This window comes from Pygocentrus nattereri, chromosome 23 (genome assembly GCF_015220715.1).
Source record: "Pygocentrus nattereri isolate fPygNat1 chromosome 23, fPygNat1.pri, whole genome shotgun sequence".
NCBI lineage: Eukaryota > Metazoa > Chordata > Actinopteri > Characiformes > Serrasalmidae > Pygocentrus > Pygocentrus nattereri.
The window spans coordinates 20,125,647-20,144,664 of NC_051233.1; the positions used below are offsets into that span (position 1 = coordinate 20,125,647).

At 37.4% G+C, this 19,018-nt stretch overlaps 1 protein-coding gene across 4 annotated transcripts in view; it reads left to right on the top strand.

Annotated features, from left to right (window-relative positions):
* The window catches only part of LOC108427873 (ras-specific guanine nucleotide-releasing factor RalGPS1), a 228,335-nt gene that overhangs the window by 188,959 nt on the left and 20,358 nt on the right, over nt 1-19,018 (top strand). For all 4 annotated transcript variants that reach the window (XM_017698433.2, XM_017698442.2, XM_017698452.2 and 1 more), the window contains exons 9-11: nt 448-585; nt 4,520-4,613; nt 14,460-14,527. In XM_017698433.2, coding sequence (XP_017553922.1) covers nt 448-585; nt 4,520-4,613; nt 14,460-14,527 — 300 coding nt within the window. The remainder of the gene's footprint in view (nt 1-447; nt 586-4,519; nt 4,614-14,459; nt 14,528-19,018) is intronic.

Below are 19,018 nucleotides of genomic sequence, written 5' to 3' on the forward strand. Positions count from 1 at the left end.
TTCTGACATTAGTTCATGTTTACTTTCTAATAAGTTTTGTTCTTAGGTAAGAACACAATCTATTCACACTCAGAAGCACAAAGGTGCAAACAATTCTGCAAAGAGCACGTGATGTAGACCTTTTCTTAACTTAAAATGACAAACTTTTCTGTTTTTATTCTTAATATTGGTTTTATAGATGATACTGATTAGTCATTTTTTCAGTTTGTTAAACTGTTCCACTCAAATTTACATGCATACCTTTAATAAAGTTTAACAACCTGAAAGTATCACTTACTGTAACTGCGCCATTGTACGAAATACATAGGCCATTTTTATGAAGAACAGTTATTGTTTTGATTGAAAAATTACAAACCTATTCAAGGTTCGTGTAAAGAAAGTACATCTGTTCTTTAGTTTTTCATTTTTCATCATGCTACTTTGTCTCATTTCCTTCTCGTCTTATAGGTATTTACTTGCTGGACATGATCTACATTGACTCCGCCTATCCTGCATCCGACAGCATTATTGAGACTGAGCAGAGAAGAAATCAAATGAACAATCTCCTGAGAGTGATCTCTGACTTACAGATGTCCTGCAATTACGGTCAGTTAAACCACCAGCAAGATCCCAATGTCTTTTTATTATGACCATTCTCTCTTACTCCTTCCAAGACATTAATGAGGCTAAACATGCGTACTTACTTAAGAATGACGTGCAAATCTATTATTGTTGAATGTTATTCTACAGGTGTTCTTATCTAAACCCTATGATTGTACAGCTTTATTGATGGGGTTTTTAGCTTCATTGATTTTATTTTGTTTTTGGTTTTTTTTGCACTTAAGCATTCCAGTCCAAAGTACAAATAAAAGCATGCTCCTCTGAGTCATGCAGTGATGCGATTATTTTTTTAAAAAGTTCATTTATGTTTCGACCCCTGGTCAGCAGAATTGAAGAAACAGTGGGATGACCTTTGTTTAATAAATCCGGTAACACTTTATTTGAAGGCTACCTACATAAGGGCTTCATAACACATTCATAAGCACTGAATAATGTTTATGAAGCACTACTTGAACATTTATTAAGTGCTGATGTCGGTTCTCGCAACCTGACATAAGATGTTTTATGAAATAAATGACATTGTACTGACATAATATGAATAAACATTGAACATATTTACAGCAATAAACACATTTAAAACACTATACATAATCGCATCAATCATTTTATCCATGCCATGGAGCAATGAGGGGATGGTTTCCAGGCATATTTAACCTGATATCAGTACAATGTCGTCTTAAGAATGCTGACATATATAGTTATGTATAGTGTTTTAAATATGTTTAGTGCTGTAAATATGTTCAAGGTTTATTCATATTATGTCAGTACAATGTCATTTATTTCATAAAACATCTTATGTCAGGTTGCGAGAACTGACATAAGCACGTAATAAATGTTCAAGTAGTGCTTCATAAACGCATTATTCAGCGCTTATGAATGCGTCATGAAGCCCTTATGTAGGTAGCCTTCAAATAAAGTGTTACCATAAATCCTTGTATGGCTTTGTTGTCAGTGCTGCTCTATGTTTAAATGAAGTTAATCTCTCACATTCAGACACTGTTCAGTGCCAGAATACTTGTAAGAGTATCTGAGACCCAGCAGGGCTTCAGGACGCCAGAGAATCTCAGCATGTGCAAAGACAACACGTGTATGATACTGTGCTTCAGCGGGAACGTGTTCTTTTGAATATTTGGACTGGTAATCATAGGAGAAATACTATATGCAGAGTACAGTAGACCAAAAAGTGATGCATTGAATTTTTTATTTGATTCAAATTTGTATAGACTTGTGTGCATATGCAAAAGTTTGCACGCCTCTGGTCAGATTACCTGTTTTGATTTTCTAAATGAAGATAAGTAACACACCCTCTACAGACCACACACTTCTGCATATTTTAACGCAGACCTACTTTTCGTTTGCTTAATTTAACATACTGGAAAAAATATAATTGATTTATAATATAATATAAAGTAATGGCAAATTTGACGTTATATTTTATTTTTGGTTCCAATATGCTAAACTCAGTAAACATACGTTGTAGAAATTTGCACTGAATATATAAGAAAACTAAAACCGTATCAAGAAGTGATTTTATTTTTTTAACAATGCAATTTTTGCATTATGAAATAATTTAGTAAATATTAAATTATTAAATCAATCAATACTGAAATTATTGAATAATTTGATGAGGCAAAATATTTATGTCTTTAAAAGAAAGGTGCATCAATGTACGTATTTTTGATTGTGAAATCAAGATTTGATTAGATTTTGGATATTTTATGTGATATAGAAAAATTTCTAAGTAACTTCAGACAAAGCTCATTTTAAAGTGGGTGTATACATAGCATAACCCCCCCCTTTCCTTATTCTAATTATAGAGTAAAAAAATATACAATATATTATTTCAACCTAATTAGTGAAAATCATGAGACAATAAACCTTTTTTTACATAATCCAGGAGGCTAAAATAACTACTTAAAAACATATAAACTTGCATGTAAACGTGTAAGCTTGTTCTCACACAGTTATTTCCAATGGAAGTCAAAATTTTATTTTAATAAAAAGGTCAACATTTTTATTGTCCTACCTTGAGTTTATGACTTTAAACATGAAAATATGTATTTTAGGTCTTTTAATTAATGTTGATTTAAGCCTTGTTTACAGTTTGTGATCATTGTCATGATAACGCTGTCGCGGACAAAGCAATGCACATCATAAAACAATTGTTTGATTTTGGGTTAAAATTGGTGGTCTTTGTACATGACAGTCAGTGGTAAAGTTATGGCATTGTCCGAGATTTTGGTCCAACATCTTGCAGTGTGACTGCTGCTACAACACGCGTCTAAAAACTACTAATAAGGAGCAGCATGACATGACGTGTGTGTGTGTGTGTGTGTGTGTGTGTGTGTGTGTGTGTGTGTGTGTGTGCGAGAGGGAGAAAAAGCTAAAAACTTTGCTCACAAGTTTAAGATTAGTGTACATTAACAGTAAAGAGTCTGGTTCTGGCCTCAGTTCACCTATAGAGTGAATTGAGCAGAACTAGCTACAGCATAGTGAAAAGAAAATTAGCCTGCCTCTTGTTCACAATGGTGAATGAACATTCTATGCAGCCCTTTTCCTCCAGCACAAAACAGCTTGAGAAGCATCATTTCATATGTGGTTTTCCCAGAAAAAGCATCACCATTATTATATTGAGGTTTTTTTGTTGTTTTTTTGTTTTTTCTTTTGTTTTCAGGTGGTTCTGTTTTTCAGCAATACCCCACTGACATGAACCATAACTGAATTTTGCACAGTTTGACTTGAATTTTTGCCGCAATTTTAGTTGCAGCATCTTGTGCTGCATGACACAGTAAATGTATAAGACCATTGTAAGTGCTCGGTGTACGGCGGCTTTACAAAGATCTCTTTTCATGATATTACAAAAATACATGCATTACATACATTTAGATATGCCCTCCTTCAAGTTTACAATGGTGAGGAGGTGGACTGAAGTCTTTCAGCGCTGCACCACCAAACGAGCCACACTCTTCTTCTCTTTCTTTTCCTGTGTGTGTTGATGAGTTTTTAGGTTGTTGGCTATTCAAGGATCAATACACTTTCACAACAATTCATTGCCATTTTCTACTCTCTACGATCAGTATCAAACCTTTTTTGCTGGCCACAGTACTTTGAGAAAGTTCTCCAAAAAAAAACCTCCTCTCTCTTTATCATTTCTACCCACAACTACACTTTCAGACTAGATCAATTTGGCAGGAAAACTGTGAATCTGGCAACCATGCATGACTGGGAAAGGAGGCAGTTTTTCTGTTTTGTTTCCTGCAAACTTAAAATCTCTATTGTTTTCCAACTGTTAAATATTGTTTCATTGGAGCAGCTGTTTTTTTAGACTGTTCTGGTGCAGTTTCACTACCATGGCTTTTCTCAAGCTTTGCGCTGGGACATGGGATTGCCCAACCCCCAATCCCACCCCCTCCCCTTTAGTTTTGGAAGCCCCCTACACCCCATAGTTGCCGCCGGTGTCCTCATGTAAAACTAATCCAATTCAATTAGCTATTTAGCTAGCTAGTGTTAGCTGACATTACAGAATGTAGCTGTTGTATACAGGATTTGTTACCCCAATGATAAGCTAGCTACTCTAACCAGAGCTACATAACATCTGTGTTGAAAATTACGGCATATATAATGATATAACATGATACCGTGGGACCAAAAACAGCATCCAACTTCCTGTAAATCTGACCGTGGCTCCTGAAACCTATGCACTTGTGAATGTTTACACAGTTTATTATTCATGAAAATGTCAATAAAGTGCAAATTTGTGTTAATGTAATACTTATGTACTTACAGATTTGTATCTAGTAAATTCACTGCATCGCCTTTTTCAGTGTATGAGAGTGAGGAGCCCTCTTCCCTGCCTCACTGTGTTGTTTCTTGTTTTTTTCTGCCTCTTTGTCTTGGACTCTCTCAATCTTCTCCACAGATCACCTCGTGACCCTCCCCCATGTGCAAAAGTACTTGATGTCTGTTCGCTACATTGAGGAGCTTCAGAAGTTTGTGGAAGACGACAACTTCAAGTAAGTGGGAGTTTACTCCTTTGCTCCTGTTGTTCCACAGCCCCTGCAGAGTCAGGGGATCTCAAAGTAAAAAAGGCGGGAGAGGTTCGGTCACCATGCCGACCCACATGATTGCTTTTTCAGAAAGCGTAGCCCAAAGTGAGGTTGACCTCCAGGCTGGGCACGTTACAGCAGGTGATTTAGGACTCTGAAACAAAGGAATGATTATGTCTCTTTATGTCCTTTTGGACAGTACAGCGGATGCAATTAGAGGTCAGGCGCTGGAAGTTCTCGGGTCATATCTCGGCCAAACCAGCCCATGAGGGGCTTTTATGACTGTGTTTTTTTATAGCCAGACCAGTCCATGATTGGATTTTTAGGTGGCCAGCATGCTAAGACATATTCATGTGATGTAACCATAACCAACTGAGGACGTTTTAATTATGCCAGTAAATATTAGCTGAGACTATTTTATTTTTTATTAAAAACACTGTGTTGCCTTTGAGGGTGGTCAAGATAAAGCTCTGGCATTCCAGCACAGCAGAGTATAAAGTAAATGAATGCTACATCGTGTGAGTTTACAATAACAAATAAATCTAACAGTCCTAGACCATTAGTTTGTCAGACATGAAAAATCTGTCTGTGTTTTTTGTGCCCTGTGAGACTTGAAACTTCATAAAAAATATTTAAACCACTAATCAGATGATAGAAACACAAGTTCGACCATTTATTTAATAAAAAAGTAAGTCTTGCACATGGTCTTAGCTTGATTTAAGAAAAAAAAAAATAGTGTTTCAGCATTGCATCTGAAACCTTCATCAGTCTTAAAGGCTCACCTTTAAAATGAAAAGAAATGTTGTGTCATGTCACACTCTGGGGTGTAACAGAACCTTCTTTGGTCTCTCAGCACTGCAATTCCCACCTAAAAGTGCAATAGTTTTGGTAAAAACTGTTCTTGAGTAATATAGGAGAGCATATAAAGGCCCAGTCCTATTTCCCTACCACTTAGCCCCTAGGCCTCTTTTGTGCATTCACACCTAGGGGTAGAGTGTCCCCATTTTTCCTGAGATGGAGAGGTAGGGCAAAGTGTTATTGCTACATGGCCCTCCAAACAGAGGTTTCTCAGAGGCATACTCCAAATGGAGTGTTGTGAGAAATAAAAAAAAAAAAAGAAAAACTGGCAAGATGGCTGTGCAAGCAACCACACAAACCACAGTAGTTCTCCATTAAGAAAATCATTGTACATAACCTTTGTATTGTCTTGATTTCATTTCTTTCTATTATCGTCCTTTTCTCTTAATAAGAATAATATATAAAATCGCTAATAATTTGCTAATGTCTCGGAAGCTAGCTTCCACCTTAAATAGTTCAGCAGTACTGACATCTGAATCTCCAGAATGTAACTGCTGCTCCATTAAATGTGGAACAAGAAAATTTGAACAAAAAGCTGGTGAAAAGCTGACTTCAGCTTCATATAACTGAAGAATTATGGATGGGCGATAATAAATAATTGTCGCTGCAGACTAGAGCCAACAGGGCTAAAATCTGGGTAAAAGTTGTGTAGTGTGACCTCTAGTAGCCAAACTAAGTAGCCAACAGGCAAATACTGTTACTGTGCCATCTTTGATTTAACATCAACGTGAATCGTGAATCAATATACATTTTTCTTAATTCTCATGATGTATTTCCGAGTGAAACAGGACACTCAGGTGGGAAATAATTATGGGCGGGTCATGATTTGTTTTTATTTATTCTTTGGTTTGATTGTGTAGTAAAAATCGGGCTTGTGAGACAATACGTCAGACTCTGATGGTCTGCAGAATACAACTGTTTTGCAGAAAATCCATACAAGAAAAACAAAAATAAGCCCAATTTGTCCAAAATGAAGTACTACAACATTTTGACCTACATTTCCTGTAGTATCTAAAGCATGATTCATTATTTGTTGAAATCTTGATTTTATGATTTTATGATGCATTTTTTAAACTGTGCATTCCGGTAGTGTTGACACCACTTCAGTTGACAAGGTGAAGTACCAGCTGACAAGGTGAAGTACCAGTACTTAGCAGGCTAGCCTTTTAGCATCCACATCACTTTAGCTTTTTTTACACATTCATCACACATGAGAAAAAGAAATAAATTCATGTGTGACTCTAAGTATCTAACGTGTGGGCAGGAGATGAACTGTGTGTGTGTGTGTGTGTGTGTGTGTGTGTGTGTGTGTGTGTGTGTGTGTGTGTGTGTGTGTGTGTGTGTGTGCATGTCACCCTCATCATCAGCTGACCCACCTCATAATGTGGCAGAAAACTTTAGAAAACAGTGCAAATAGTGCACAGATATTCAAACTACCTCACTCATGTTAACATGCTCATGGATTACCAGCATTAACAAACTCAAATAACTCATAAGTGATTATTTTACAACTCGGCTAAAACTGCAAGTGAGTGAGTAAAGTGACAAAAATGGTTGTCTGCTGAAATATATGTACATGCAGCCATGAATGGAGGTGATGACAGGAGTTCTTGCTCAAAGATTGATCATGGTAATGAGAGGTGGAGGGAAAATGCTAAAATAGTAATGGTTAGAATATTTTATTCCCTGTCGCTGGAACACAGTGAGACATCCAAATGTCAAATGCCAATTTTTTTTTAAATGTTTTTTTAATCCCACAACCGGGGAAATTCCACCTCCGCATTTAACCCATCCGTGAAGTGAAACACCACATACACACTATTGAACACACACACTAGGGGGCAGTGAGCACACTTGCCCAGAGCGGTGGGCAGCCCTATCCATGGCGCCCGGGAAGCAATTGGGGGTTAGGTGTCTTGCTCAAGGACACCTCAGTCATGGACTGTCAGCACTGGGGATCGAACCGGCAACCTTCCGGTCACAGGGCCAGGTCCCTAACCTCCAGCCCACGACTGCCCCCAATTAGAGGTCAAATGACATATTTTGTTGTTTTTAAAGTAAAAAAAAAAAAGTTAACAAATCCTCCACAGAGTTTGATTGCTGAATTTAACACAAAAATTTTAACTTTAAAAATTTAAATCTGGCACATGCAAAAGTCATGGCATATTTAATATGACTTGTTTTATTTTTTATTCAAGTATGTTAAACATAACAAATTAATGACATACGACTGAATATAATTAGCATAGATGTTTGACGAAAACCTTTTAGCTTTTTGGGTTTTTTTGTGGAGTCACTTAAATAACATACTTAATAATGGACTTAAAAGAATACGCTGAAACATATACTATATGGCCAAATGTGTGTGGACATGTGGCCATGACAACTGTGTGATCTCGTTGGACATCCCATTTCAACACCATGGTTATAACACTTCACTGTTCTGGGAAGGCCTTCCACAAGATATTGGAATGTCTCTGTTGGAATTTATGTCCATGCCATGTCAATGCAAAAACAGTCCCAGACCATTATCCCTCCTCCACCAAACTTTACTGTTGACAATGCATTCTGGTAGCCTTCTCCTGGTATCAGCCAAACACAGATTCTTCCATCAGACTGCCAGATGTGTGATTCATCATTCCAGACAGCACATTTCCACTGCCCCAGTGTCCAGTGCTGGTGTGGTTTACCACTCCAGCTGACTCTTGGCATTGCACATTGTGATCTGTAGCTTGTATGAGCTGTTCAGCTATGGAACCAATTTGGAACTATGTAACCCTGCTCTGTGACTTTGCAAGACCTGTTGTTTTGTGGTTGGGCTGTTGTTGCTCCTAGATGCTTTCATTCCACAATAAAAACCACTTACAGTTGATCAGGGCAGATCTACCATTGCAGAAATTTCACGAGCAAACTTATGGCATTTAAAGTCACTGAGCTCTTCAGTATGGCCTATTCTTCTGCCAGTTTTTTTATATAGAGCTTGTATGGGGTTTGTGTAGCTATGAGCTTGATTTTATAAACCTCAGTAATTTTTAGGGGTGTTCACATACTTCTGACCATGTAATATGTAGATGGCCATATATTTTAACAGCTTCAGTTCACTGGGAGATTCATTTTCTGTTCATTCCAGTTATTATAAATCTGTCACAAACTCCTCTTCACCTCTGCTTTGCCTCAGTCCCAGCTGTGCATGTATATTGAATCAAAGGCATGATTTAAATCTGCTCATTAGGTTGAGCTTGGATGTTTATGTTGCAAGGCAGTTGCATTGACTGTCCAGGAGATGATATCATCTCTTTCAAGGCGTGTAAATATTAGCTCAGCACACACTAGGTGTCATCTGCAAATTTTAATACAATGACTGCCTTGTTACAACACCCATGGTACCTATTGAAAAGTAAAATTATGTTTGCCCTAGTGTTTTCTTTTTTGCTTTCAACTGTGAGAACTGAACCATGAATGTGTTGCCGCAGAATATTTAGATTTTAGAACTGATGTTTAAACAAAAGGCTTCCCATCTAAACATTATTTTTCACAATTCCTCTGATTTGGTCTTCAGAAAGAGTTTAGAACCACCCTGAGAGGGTGTTTTAACTTCTTAAGTCAACCTGAAAGTAATACAGACTTTTTTCACCTTTTCACTTAGAAAAGACAAAATTCTTGTTGTACAGTCATTTTTGATCATTTTGCAATGACATTTACTTGTATCTAAAAAGTAGGTAACACTTCAATATAGGGAAGTATTACATTGACTTTGTAATGCCTTAACATGACAGTAGTTGGCAATTAATACGTTTCTTATTAATGCATTATTAAGCAATACCTCAGGTTAATTAATCTTGTAGTATTAAAGTCTGCAACATGCAAAATGACTTCTCAACTATGATAATGATATGATATGATATGATGAGGCTTAGAAGTGCTCTGGGCAATGCTTATTTGCTTATCATCCTACTTTACTGCATGATAATGTAGGAATAAGCAGCCAGTTAATTACCAACTACTTAATAATTACATGACACATGTTTTCATGCCCCCTTACTGAAGTGTTACCATATTTTTTTGGTTCTGTCATTGTGCACCAGTGGGCAGGGAAAAATAATATTAAACAATAATATGTTTATAGACCTATTATAATTATAATGATAGACCTATTATATCTTTGTATATACACACACACATACACACACACACACACACTATATTGCCAAAAGTATTCGCTCATCTGCCTTAACATGCATATGAACTTGAGTGAGATCCCATTCTTAACCCATATGGTTTAATATGATGTTGGCCCACCTTTTGCAGCTATAACAGCTTCAACTCTTCTGAGAAGGCTTCCCACAAGGGTTAGGAGTGTGTTTATGTGAATTTTTTACCATTCTTCCAGAAGCGCATTTGTGAGGTTAGGCAGTGATTTTTGGACGAGAAGGCCTGGCTCGCAGTCTCTGCTCTAATTCATCCCAAAGGTGTTCTATCGGGTTGAGGTCAGGACTCTGTGCAGGCCAGTCAAGTTCTTCCACACCAAACATGCTTATACATGTCCTTATGGCCTTTGCTTTGTGCACTGGTGCGCAGTCATGTTGGAACAGGAAGGGGCCAGCCCTGAACTGTTCTCACAAAGTTGGGAGCTTGAAATTGTCCAAAATCTCTTTGTCTGCTGAAGCATTAAGAATTCCTTTCACTGGAACTAAGGGGCTGAGCCCAACTCCTCAAAAACAACCCCACACCATAATCCCCCCTCCACCAAACTTTACACTTGCCACAAGGCAGTCAGGCAAGTACCGTTCTCCTGGCTACCGCCAAACCCAGAGTTATCCATCAGATTGGCAGACGGAGAAGCATGATTTGTCACTCCAGAGAACACGTCTTCACTGCTCCACAGTCCAGTGGTGGCGCTTTACACCAGTGCATTCAACGCTTTGCATTGCGCTTGGTGATGTAAGGCTTGGATGCAGCTGCTCGGCCACGGAAACCCATTCCATAATGTTCTCTAAGCTGTTCTTGAGCTGATCTAAAGGCCACATGAAGTTTGGAGGTCTGTGGCAATTGACTCTGCAGAAAGTTGGCGACCTCTTCACACTATGTACCTCAGCATCCGCTCTGTCATTTTACATGGCCTACCACTTCATGGCTCAGTTGCTGTCAATCTCAATCACTTCCACTTTGTTATAATACCACTGACAGTTGACTGTAGAATATTTAGTAACAAGGAAATTTCACGACTGGACTTGTTGCACACGTGGCATCCTATCACGGTACCACGCTGGAATTCACTGAGCTCCTGAGAGCGACCCATTCTTTCACAAATGAAGTGATTGGAGCAAATGAATTCAATGATTTGGATGGGTGAGTGAATATTTTTGGAAGTATAGTCTGTGTGTGTGTGTGTGTGTGTGTGTGTGTGTGTGTGTGTGTGTGTGTGTGTACTGCAATTCAGCAGTTTCGCTAGTTCAACTAGTTAATTTGACACAGTATTTTCCCATAATAATAACAGTAACAACCATTAAAATAAACATGTGCCTGTGAAATCTCTGTGCATAATTGGTTTATATGAATGTACTTTTTTTTAAGTTGATGTTGACCGTTAAATGTTACAGTATTTTGATGGTGAAAGTACTTTTTTTTTTTACAGTGTACTATGACAGTAGAAGGGAAAACCAAATGTCTAAATACTGTAGTTTTGTAACAAAGTCCTCCACTATACTAAAAAATAAAATCACACCATTATCTACAGCTGGTCTTTTGAAGCTGAGCTCCACATATTACAGAGAAAAGAAAAAACATAGCTGGGTTTGGAATCTTGAGAATGGTTGTCACTGTTCCCCATGTGTCTCCAGTGGTGATAATCTGTCCAAGAGCTTTAACACACCGTAACTTTTCAACCTGAGTTCATGTAGCCACAGAGAGAAAATGTGAAGGGTGGGCTACTGAAGTGTGTCCAGAAGTTTACATCATAGCACTGCTGACCGTGCTCTGCCCCAGCAAGCCTTGGCCTCAGGGATCCACTGTGGGTTTCTCAATTTTTGCACTTGTGGCAGAACTCTGGCTGAGTTAAAATCCAGAAAGCTGTGGGCCTGCTCCATGGTTCTGTCTTAGGTCTTTCTTGGAAATCCTGTCTTGTGTTTGCAAAGCATTCAGGTGTTTAAGTGGTTTCCTTCAGTGGGTATTCCACAAAGAATTCCTAATTAAAAACTCGGATTCCTAACTGCTAAAACAGTTCAGAGTTTAAAGGAAATGTAATAACATTTTCCACTGGCTGAACAAATTGAATTAGAAGTACATTAGAGGTCAAATGAATTAGTGGCTTTTTTGCCAAAGCTCAAATATTTTACAGACCTCATATTTTTTTACTATGTACAGCTTTTACTCCACAATGTCCATTAACTGCTCATTCACAACATGATTTTTGTGTCCAGGCGGCCTCCATTTTATGTACAATAACTAAAGTGTTAACTTGCCAGTAGCAGTCTTCCCCCATTTAGGGTCTATGACAGTAACCTGTAGAGTTGAATGATACTAGGGGAAAAATCAAATTGCAATACTTTAGGTTTGTGCAATAAATATTACAAAACACACATAAAATTGACATGGACCATTTTTTAAATTTGACACTACTCATAAAAAGTTAGGGATATTTGGCTTTCTGGTGAAATTTCAGGGTGAACCTAAAACGCACTCTAACCTTTACAGGTGAACTTAATGTGACCTTCTCTAAACTTTTGAATGCACATGTTCAGCTGTTCAGTGTTTCAGTACTTTTTGCACAACTTGCTGTTCTCTAACAAGGAGCTTAACAGCAAGGTGGTGGTGGTGGTGGTGTTACAGTGTGGGCAGGTGTGTCTAGTCAATACAGAACTGCCCTACAGTATGTGAATGGTAAAGTGACAAGCCCATACTACTGAATAACATCATTAATCCAGTCATTGTGCCTCTGCATGAACAACACAGGCCTAGTTTCATCTTCATAGGAGACAATGCTCCAGCTCATCGAGGTTGCATCATTAGGGAACGGCTGCTGGAGACCGGGGTACCTCAAATGGAGTGGCCTACACTTTCTCCAGACCTGAACCCCATAGAAAACCTATGGGATTGGCTGAGTCGCTGTGTAGAGGCTCGTAACTCTGTAACCCAGAACCTCAACGACCTGAGGGCCGCCCTTCAAGAAGAGTGGGATGCCATGTCTCAGCAGACAATAAGTCAAATTGTGACGAGCATGAGACGTCGTTGTCAAGATGTAATTGATGCTCAAAGGCGCATGACAAGTTATTGAGACATTGAGATTGTTTGTTGGGGTTTGCCCACCACTGTTGTTGGCTTTTGTTTGAATAAACTGTTTGAGATGAGGCATGCTTCTACTTAAATGCCCTACTTTCATGATATAATATCACTGTAGCGAGAACTTTTGACATTTTCCATACATTTCACCCATAAGCCAAATATCCATAACTTTTTGTGAGTAATGTGTATTGCTACAAACCCAACTTGTAATGTAAAATGCTAATAATGGAAAATAAAGATTTAGTTAATTATGTTTGGCCTATTAAAAATTATATAAATATACTCTATTTTATGTTTGTAAATACTCTGTTATATATTTCAAATATATAAATGTGATTTTGATATAAGCGAGTTAAGAAGTATAATGCCATTAGCATTCATATAGGCACAGATTGAGTGTTTTTTCTTGTATTTTCACACTCAACAGAAAAAAATAGCCTTTTTAAGTCTTCACATGATCATGTGTAAATGTGGAGAATTGTCAGAGTACAGGCAAGGTAACTAACTGGCCTGTTTAGATTCTTTAGAGTGATGTCAAATAAGCAAAAAGACCATTGAACAGTGAATAGTGGTTACTATAACAGTTCCAGATGTTTCCTGAGCAGAAGTTCAGTTAGTTCATGTTTGGTTCAGTTCATATTTTTGAAGGTGGAAAAACTCTTATAAAGCAACAACTTCTTTATTAAACTCTAATAAAATGTGTGGCTGGTGTAAATTAACCACACAAAGTTGTGAAATTATCAACCTGGGGGAAAAAAAGGTAAAAGGTCTCTGTTTCTTGATTAAATAGGTCTCAGGATTAGTATAAAATCCAGTTGTTGCAACATCGTCCACCCATGCATCTTTTACTGTGATGTAATGCTGTTTTGTTTATAGGTCTAGTTTTTACTATGTAGTAGTTTCATTTAGGGTTCTTTGTTGTACTTCACTAGAAATCTTCTGAAATGTTCTACCACAATCAGTTGCACTCCCTTTGTATTTACACGACCAATAACGAAGTACTACAGATATTTGGTGGTTTCTGAACTGTTCTATATCTACCTCTGTACTGATTTATATACTTTTTCCAGTGCTCCTCAAAGGAAGCATTTCACATCCACTGATAAACAAACAGAGACTTTTGCTCCATCTTTAAACTAATAACAGCTTTTTCCAGGCCAAAATACCTGCTCAAGCTTTTTAATGTACAAAAATCAGTTTTATTTTAGCGTTATATGTACATGTGTACTGCAGACATGACAGATATGTGGTTGGTTTGCTAACCTTTAGTAACAACACTAATCATTTACTCTAAACTGCTGGACATGCCTGTTGAGGTTATTTTTCAGGACAACTTGAAAAATTAAAATGACAAATGTAATGTTTTGGTTTTTGACATATTCAAACAATGATTCCTGGTTTAATCATTTAAAAGAAAGCATAAATAATTAATTTTATATTGCCCACCTACATTTATTTTTAAGTCAACCTTTTTTAAAGTTAGATATGTGAAAGCAGATATGTGGTAATGAGAGTTATGGTAAAAAATGTCCAACAAATTTTAAATGATAAAAATGAATAATATATTTTTTGCTGTACCAAATAGAGCTCCATGTGATGTACTACTGGTTTGAGGATGCTTTATAACAGTAACCCATTGACTCACTGAGGCTATGTTATTACTTTCTGTTACAGGATTTCCTTGAAGATAGAACCTGGGAACAGTTCACCATGCATGGCGTCCTCCAAAGAAGATCTTGCAGGTAAGGGCTATGGATATACTGTCATGTGCACACTGAACTCCTTTAGCTACCAAAAGTGTTAGACATTCTAGGCTCACAAAATGTTCAAGAAAATTCTGTTTATTTTAGGGAAAACATTTTTAGCACAGCATTAAACTGATGGTAAGACTCTTTGGGTGGCTAACGCCTGAAGAAGAATTCTAGCCAGACTGCACTATGTTTACTAGAAAGGAGGAAACTTCAGTCTCAGGCTGTTTTTCTCACAGTGATGTCCATGAAGTCTGCAAAGTGACTGCTCAAAAGAATAACAATTTGAAGCACACTAGCTGTCTTTTGACAGAATTCTTTGTTGAAAAGTACAGTCTTAAAAGAGCTGTTTAAAGTAAAAGCCATGTGAATTCAGAATTTAGAACCATTTGTCATTTAACCCGTCCGTGCAGTGAAACACCCACATACATGCACACTAGTGAACACATGCACTAGGGGGCAGTGAGCAAACCCTATCCACGGCGCCCGGGAAACAATTGGGGGTTAGGTGACTTGCTCAAGGGCAAGTCATGCACTGTCAGCTGAGGGGATCGAACCGGCAACCTTCCGGTCACAGGGCTGGTTCCCTAACCTCCAGCCCACGACTGCCCCCACAACTGTGAATGAACAATGAACAATGAACTTGATGGTACAAATATCCAAATACTTTTTGGGCCACTATATGGCAGTATTTCTTAAAAGACAACAGTTGGTCTGCATGACTGCCACATGGCAGTCTACCTGCAGTATTCGGTAATTTATTTTACTGACAGATCTTTTTCAAAATAAAAGACCCCTTTTCTAATTTAAATTATTTTCAGTGAAGCGCCTCATTTTCTGGACAGCCAAAATAAAAATGACCTCGCTTTAACCACTTTGGTGTTTAAGTGTTTTGGTACATTTTGCCTATACTTTCAACTTCTTTTTAATAATTTTTTTTCTTAAACATTTGCATTTTGCACTTGTTATTGTTGTTTCTCCAGTTTACTGTGTTCTTTAAAATTTTATTGTGCCCAAAGGTTAATTCAACAGTTTATACATTGTTAAGGAAACTGTTATACATCCTAAGTGTAACTCTCTTGGGGCTAAATCTAGTACTGTTATACCAGCGCTTAATAAGTTCTGTTTTGCCTTTACATCAAAGCAATGGAAGCTAACCCAAGAGAAATGTATGTTATGTGGATCTTGAAATTGCAATGCAAAGAAGTCTGCTTACATTAATTGGCTATACAGCATCTAGAGGGAATGCATTTTATGGCCCTGTAACATTCCGAGTCCCATCACCATGCTAGGATTCGGTTGCATGATTGTTCAGAGCAATCCTGAGTCATTTACTCTCCATATATTAAAGTGGCATGTAAAGAAATAAATGCTTAAGAAAAGATAAATAATTAAAAAGAAGTTGAAAGTAGGCAATACATGCCTAAGTGTCAAAGCACTTAATGACCAAAAGGGTAAAGTGAGGTCATTTTTCTTTTGGCTATCCAGAAATTAGGCGCATAACTGAAAATAAAATAGTTTTTGAGTGCTTTTAATTTGAAAAAATGTCTCAGTAAAATCGAATAACAATATTAAATTTCATGTGAAACTTATATGCTTTGAATGTCAATTTAGACATCCATGAGCATGTTATGAACTGTTTGTGTAAGATGTTATGAATGTGTTATGTAGACAACCTTCAAGTAAAGTATTACCAGATATTCTTTGTGACTATCTCAGCAAACAGTTTATACCAGACAGTACCTCTCTCTAGGCTGAGATTCAAGTGTAGCTGAGTTTCTGACCCTCAGTTGACCCCTTATGACCTCCTAAGGGAAAGCAGCTTCTTGAGTTCTCCCACCTTAATGTGCAGTGTGGTGGCAGAATGAGGTCACTAGTAACCTTTCTCAGCAGACAGCAGAAGACTTATTGAAGAACCCTGGGGGCTCAGTAAGAGTCGGTTCTGTTTGTCTCGTTTGGGTGTAGGTCAGGAACAGAAACAAAGGAAACTCCTTCAGGCACTTTCATAGACTGAGACAACAAAAAGTGATCTGAGACCCTCAGAGGAACCTTGGTCATCTAAGTACAACATGCTCTCATGTGTTGTTCACAGTTCTGGTGTTCAGGATGCAGAAACTGAATAGTTTACTCTGAGCAGGACCAATATTTTAACATTTTCCAACAAAACCTTTTATAACAAAGTACAAAAATAGTTAATTTTGTTCCTATTATGCCAACTTAATCTAATAAAATAGCAGGTTTGGAAAGTTATTCAACCAGCCAGCTGTTGTGTTTGAATTGATAAGAACATGTCCACCCACAAGATATGGAATTTTACTGTTCATGAGGCATTAAATTGTTCCTAAATATAGCTATGAAATATCCCATAAAAGAGTCATAAATTATAATTACATGTTGTCAACATGTGCTAATGAAATTTTGTGAGATGTGATGTAATGCTCCAGAAATTTTTGGAATTTTGGAGGTAAAGCATAAATAGTAAGATGAAATAGTAAATAATTATACTATTCAACTAGGTATACTTATTTGGATCATATGGTCATTTTAATTGTATTCTGATATATTTTAATATTAAATAGTAAGTAGTAAATATATAGTTAGTAAAAAAAGAGTACCCGCTATTAGCTGGTAACCAGTATTTTCAAATTCATGGTTTTTTTTTCCAGAAAGGTTAAGTACAATTAGGTTTACAATACTTTTATTTATTTATATTTCCTTACAAAATACTTTTTGTTGCTGGTTTTTGTTTCTCAAATTGGTTCATGTCCCCAGTGAAGTTTTTTCAGAGAAATGGAGAGGCTGCAATTAGTTAGCACAAGCAGTCAATTCCTGCCAGAAAATAAAATCAAAGTACCTGCACAATGACTTTCACAAGCAGTTAAGGGTTGATTGAATCATCTCATGTGGCTGCATAGCATGTGTTATGGTGCTGTTTCTATTTCTTTTCATCTGTCATGTATATTTGGTAGTCTAGGCAATTTGGAATGTGTCCAGTTGGATTGTGGGAATTTAGAGAGAGCTGGCTGCTTTGGAGGGCTTTGCAATGGGGGAGGTGGGATTATGGTAGGGATTGGGTGGGTTTGGACTCATTTTACTCTGGTTGAAGACAGCATTTGCTCCAGTATTAAACTGAAAGTTGTATAATGAAGAAAGCAGCATTGGTGCCTGTTGTAAAAAGCACAGCGTGGGCCAAACACAACTTTTGCTTTGAAGTGCAGAGTTAAGTCATACATTGTAAATGCTGTATGTTCAACAACATGCAGAGGGCCACATGTTGTAAAACCCAGCCTGGCGGTTGCCAGCATGGCCCGGTCACGCAACATAGCAAGCCAATTGAGTTATTTCACCATTATTGCAATCATGCTGCCTGCAGTCAGTCTCAGTCATGGTCTGAAGTGTGGTAACACTGTATATGGGCTTCCCTCAGCTATTGTTCCACATAGCTCAGCTAGTAAGCTGTTTTGGGGAGTTGCCATGGTTATCTGTAAGCACTCGGCCTGACTCCATTTTACAATGCATTTTATCCCTGTTACAAGACCAGAGGAAAATGTTTTGAACACTGTTTTTTTTTTCTTTCCAAGACACACCAGAAGAAGCTAATTATTATTATGGCTTTATGAGCACTGAAAGCTTTTTCCTTCATAAATCGATGCAGTCAGATAGCCATCTCACCAAATGGTGCAATGTAATTTCAGAATACAGCAGTAGGCACCATTAGCATTTATTGTTTGTTACTCAGTTCTTCCATGCATGATGTCTGTTTTGAGCTGCCATCTTAATGATGACACTACCTGTCATAAAACCACGAGTCTTCTGAAATGCTTTTTATGGTCTGGAATCTTATAGAGAATTTCCATGGAAATTGTGGAATTGTTTCAGGAAAGAGAAACCATAAATGTCACGCATGGAATTTTTTAATGTGAGGGGCTGTTTTTGAAAGAGAACTGGAAAAATGTCTCTTTCATGTCTCATTGTGGTAAACCCCACATAGTAGGAAAGAGCAGATTGACACAAGTGCTGAAAGAGGAATTCTGGCCTAAAACTTGTATTTATAGATATATTATATTATATGTTATTTGTCATAACATGCAGTATTCTGTAGCCAGAGATGAGCAGAAAACTTTGAAAAACACTGGGCTAAATTTATGTAGTAGTGTAATTGTTGCAGGACCTAAGAAATGTAATATATTCAGAATACATTTAGAATACATTTTGTGGGAAAAACAAAATAAATCCCTGGAAACTACTCTTTTTTTATGGATTGGATGTCTTGATGACGTTTGTGCTCTCCATTTACATCACTTAAATGAAAGAGGAAGATAGTGGAGACTACAGTACAGGGCTATGCATGACAAAATTCAAAGATATTAAACACTTCATTTTAATGTTAGATTAAAAAAAGAATGATTTCCTGTAAGATGTGCAAAACTGAGCTCACCTTTTTCTCCAGCTTGACTGCTTTTGAGCAATTTTTGTATTGACTAA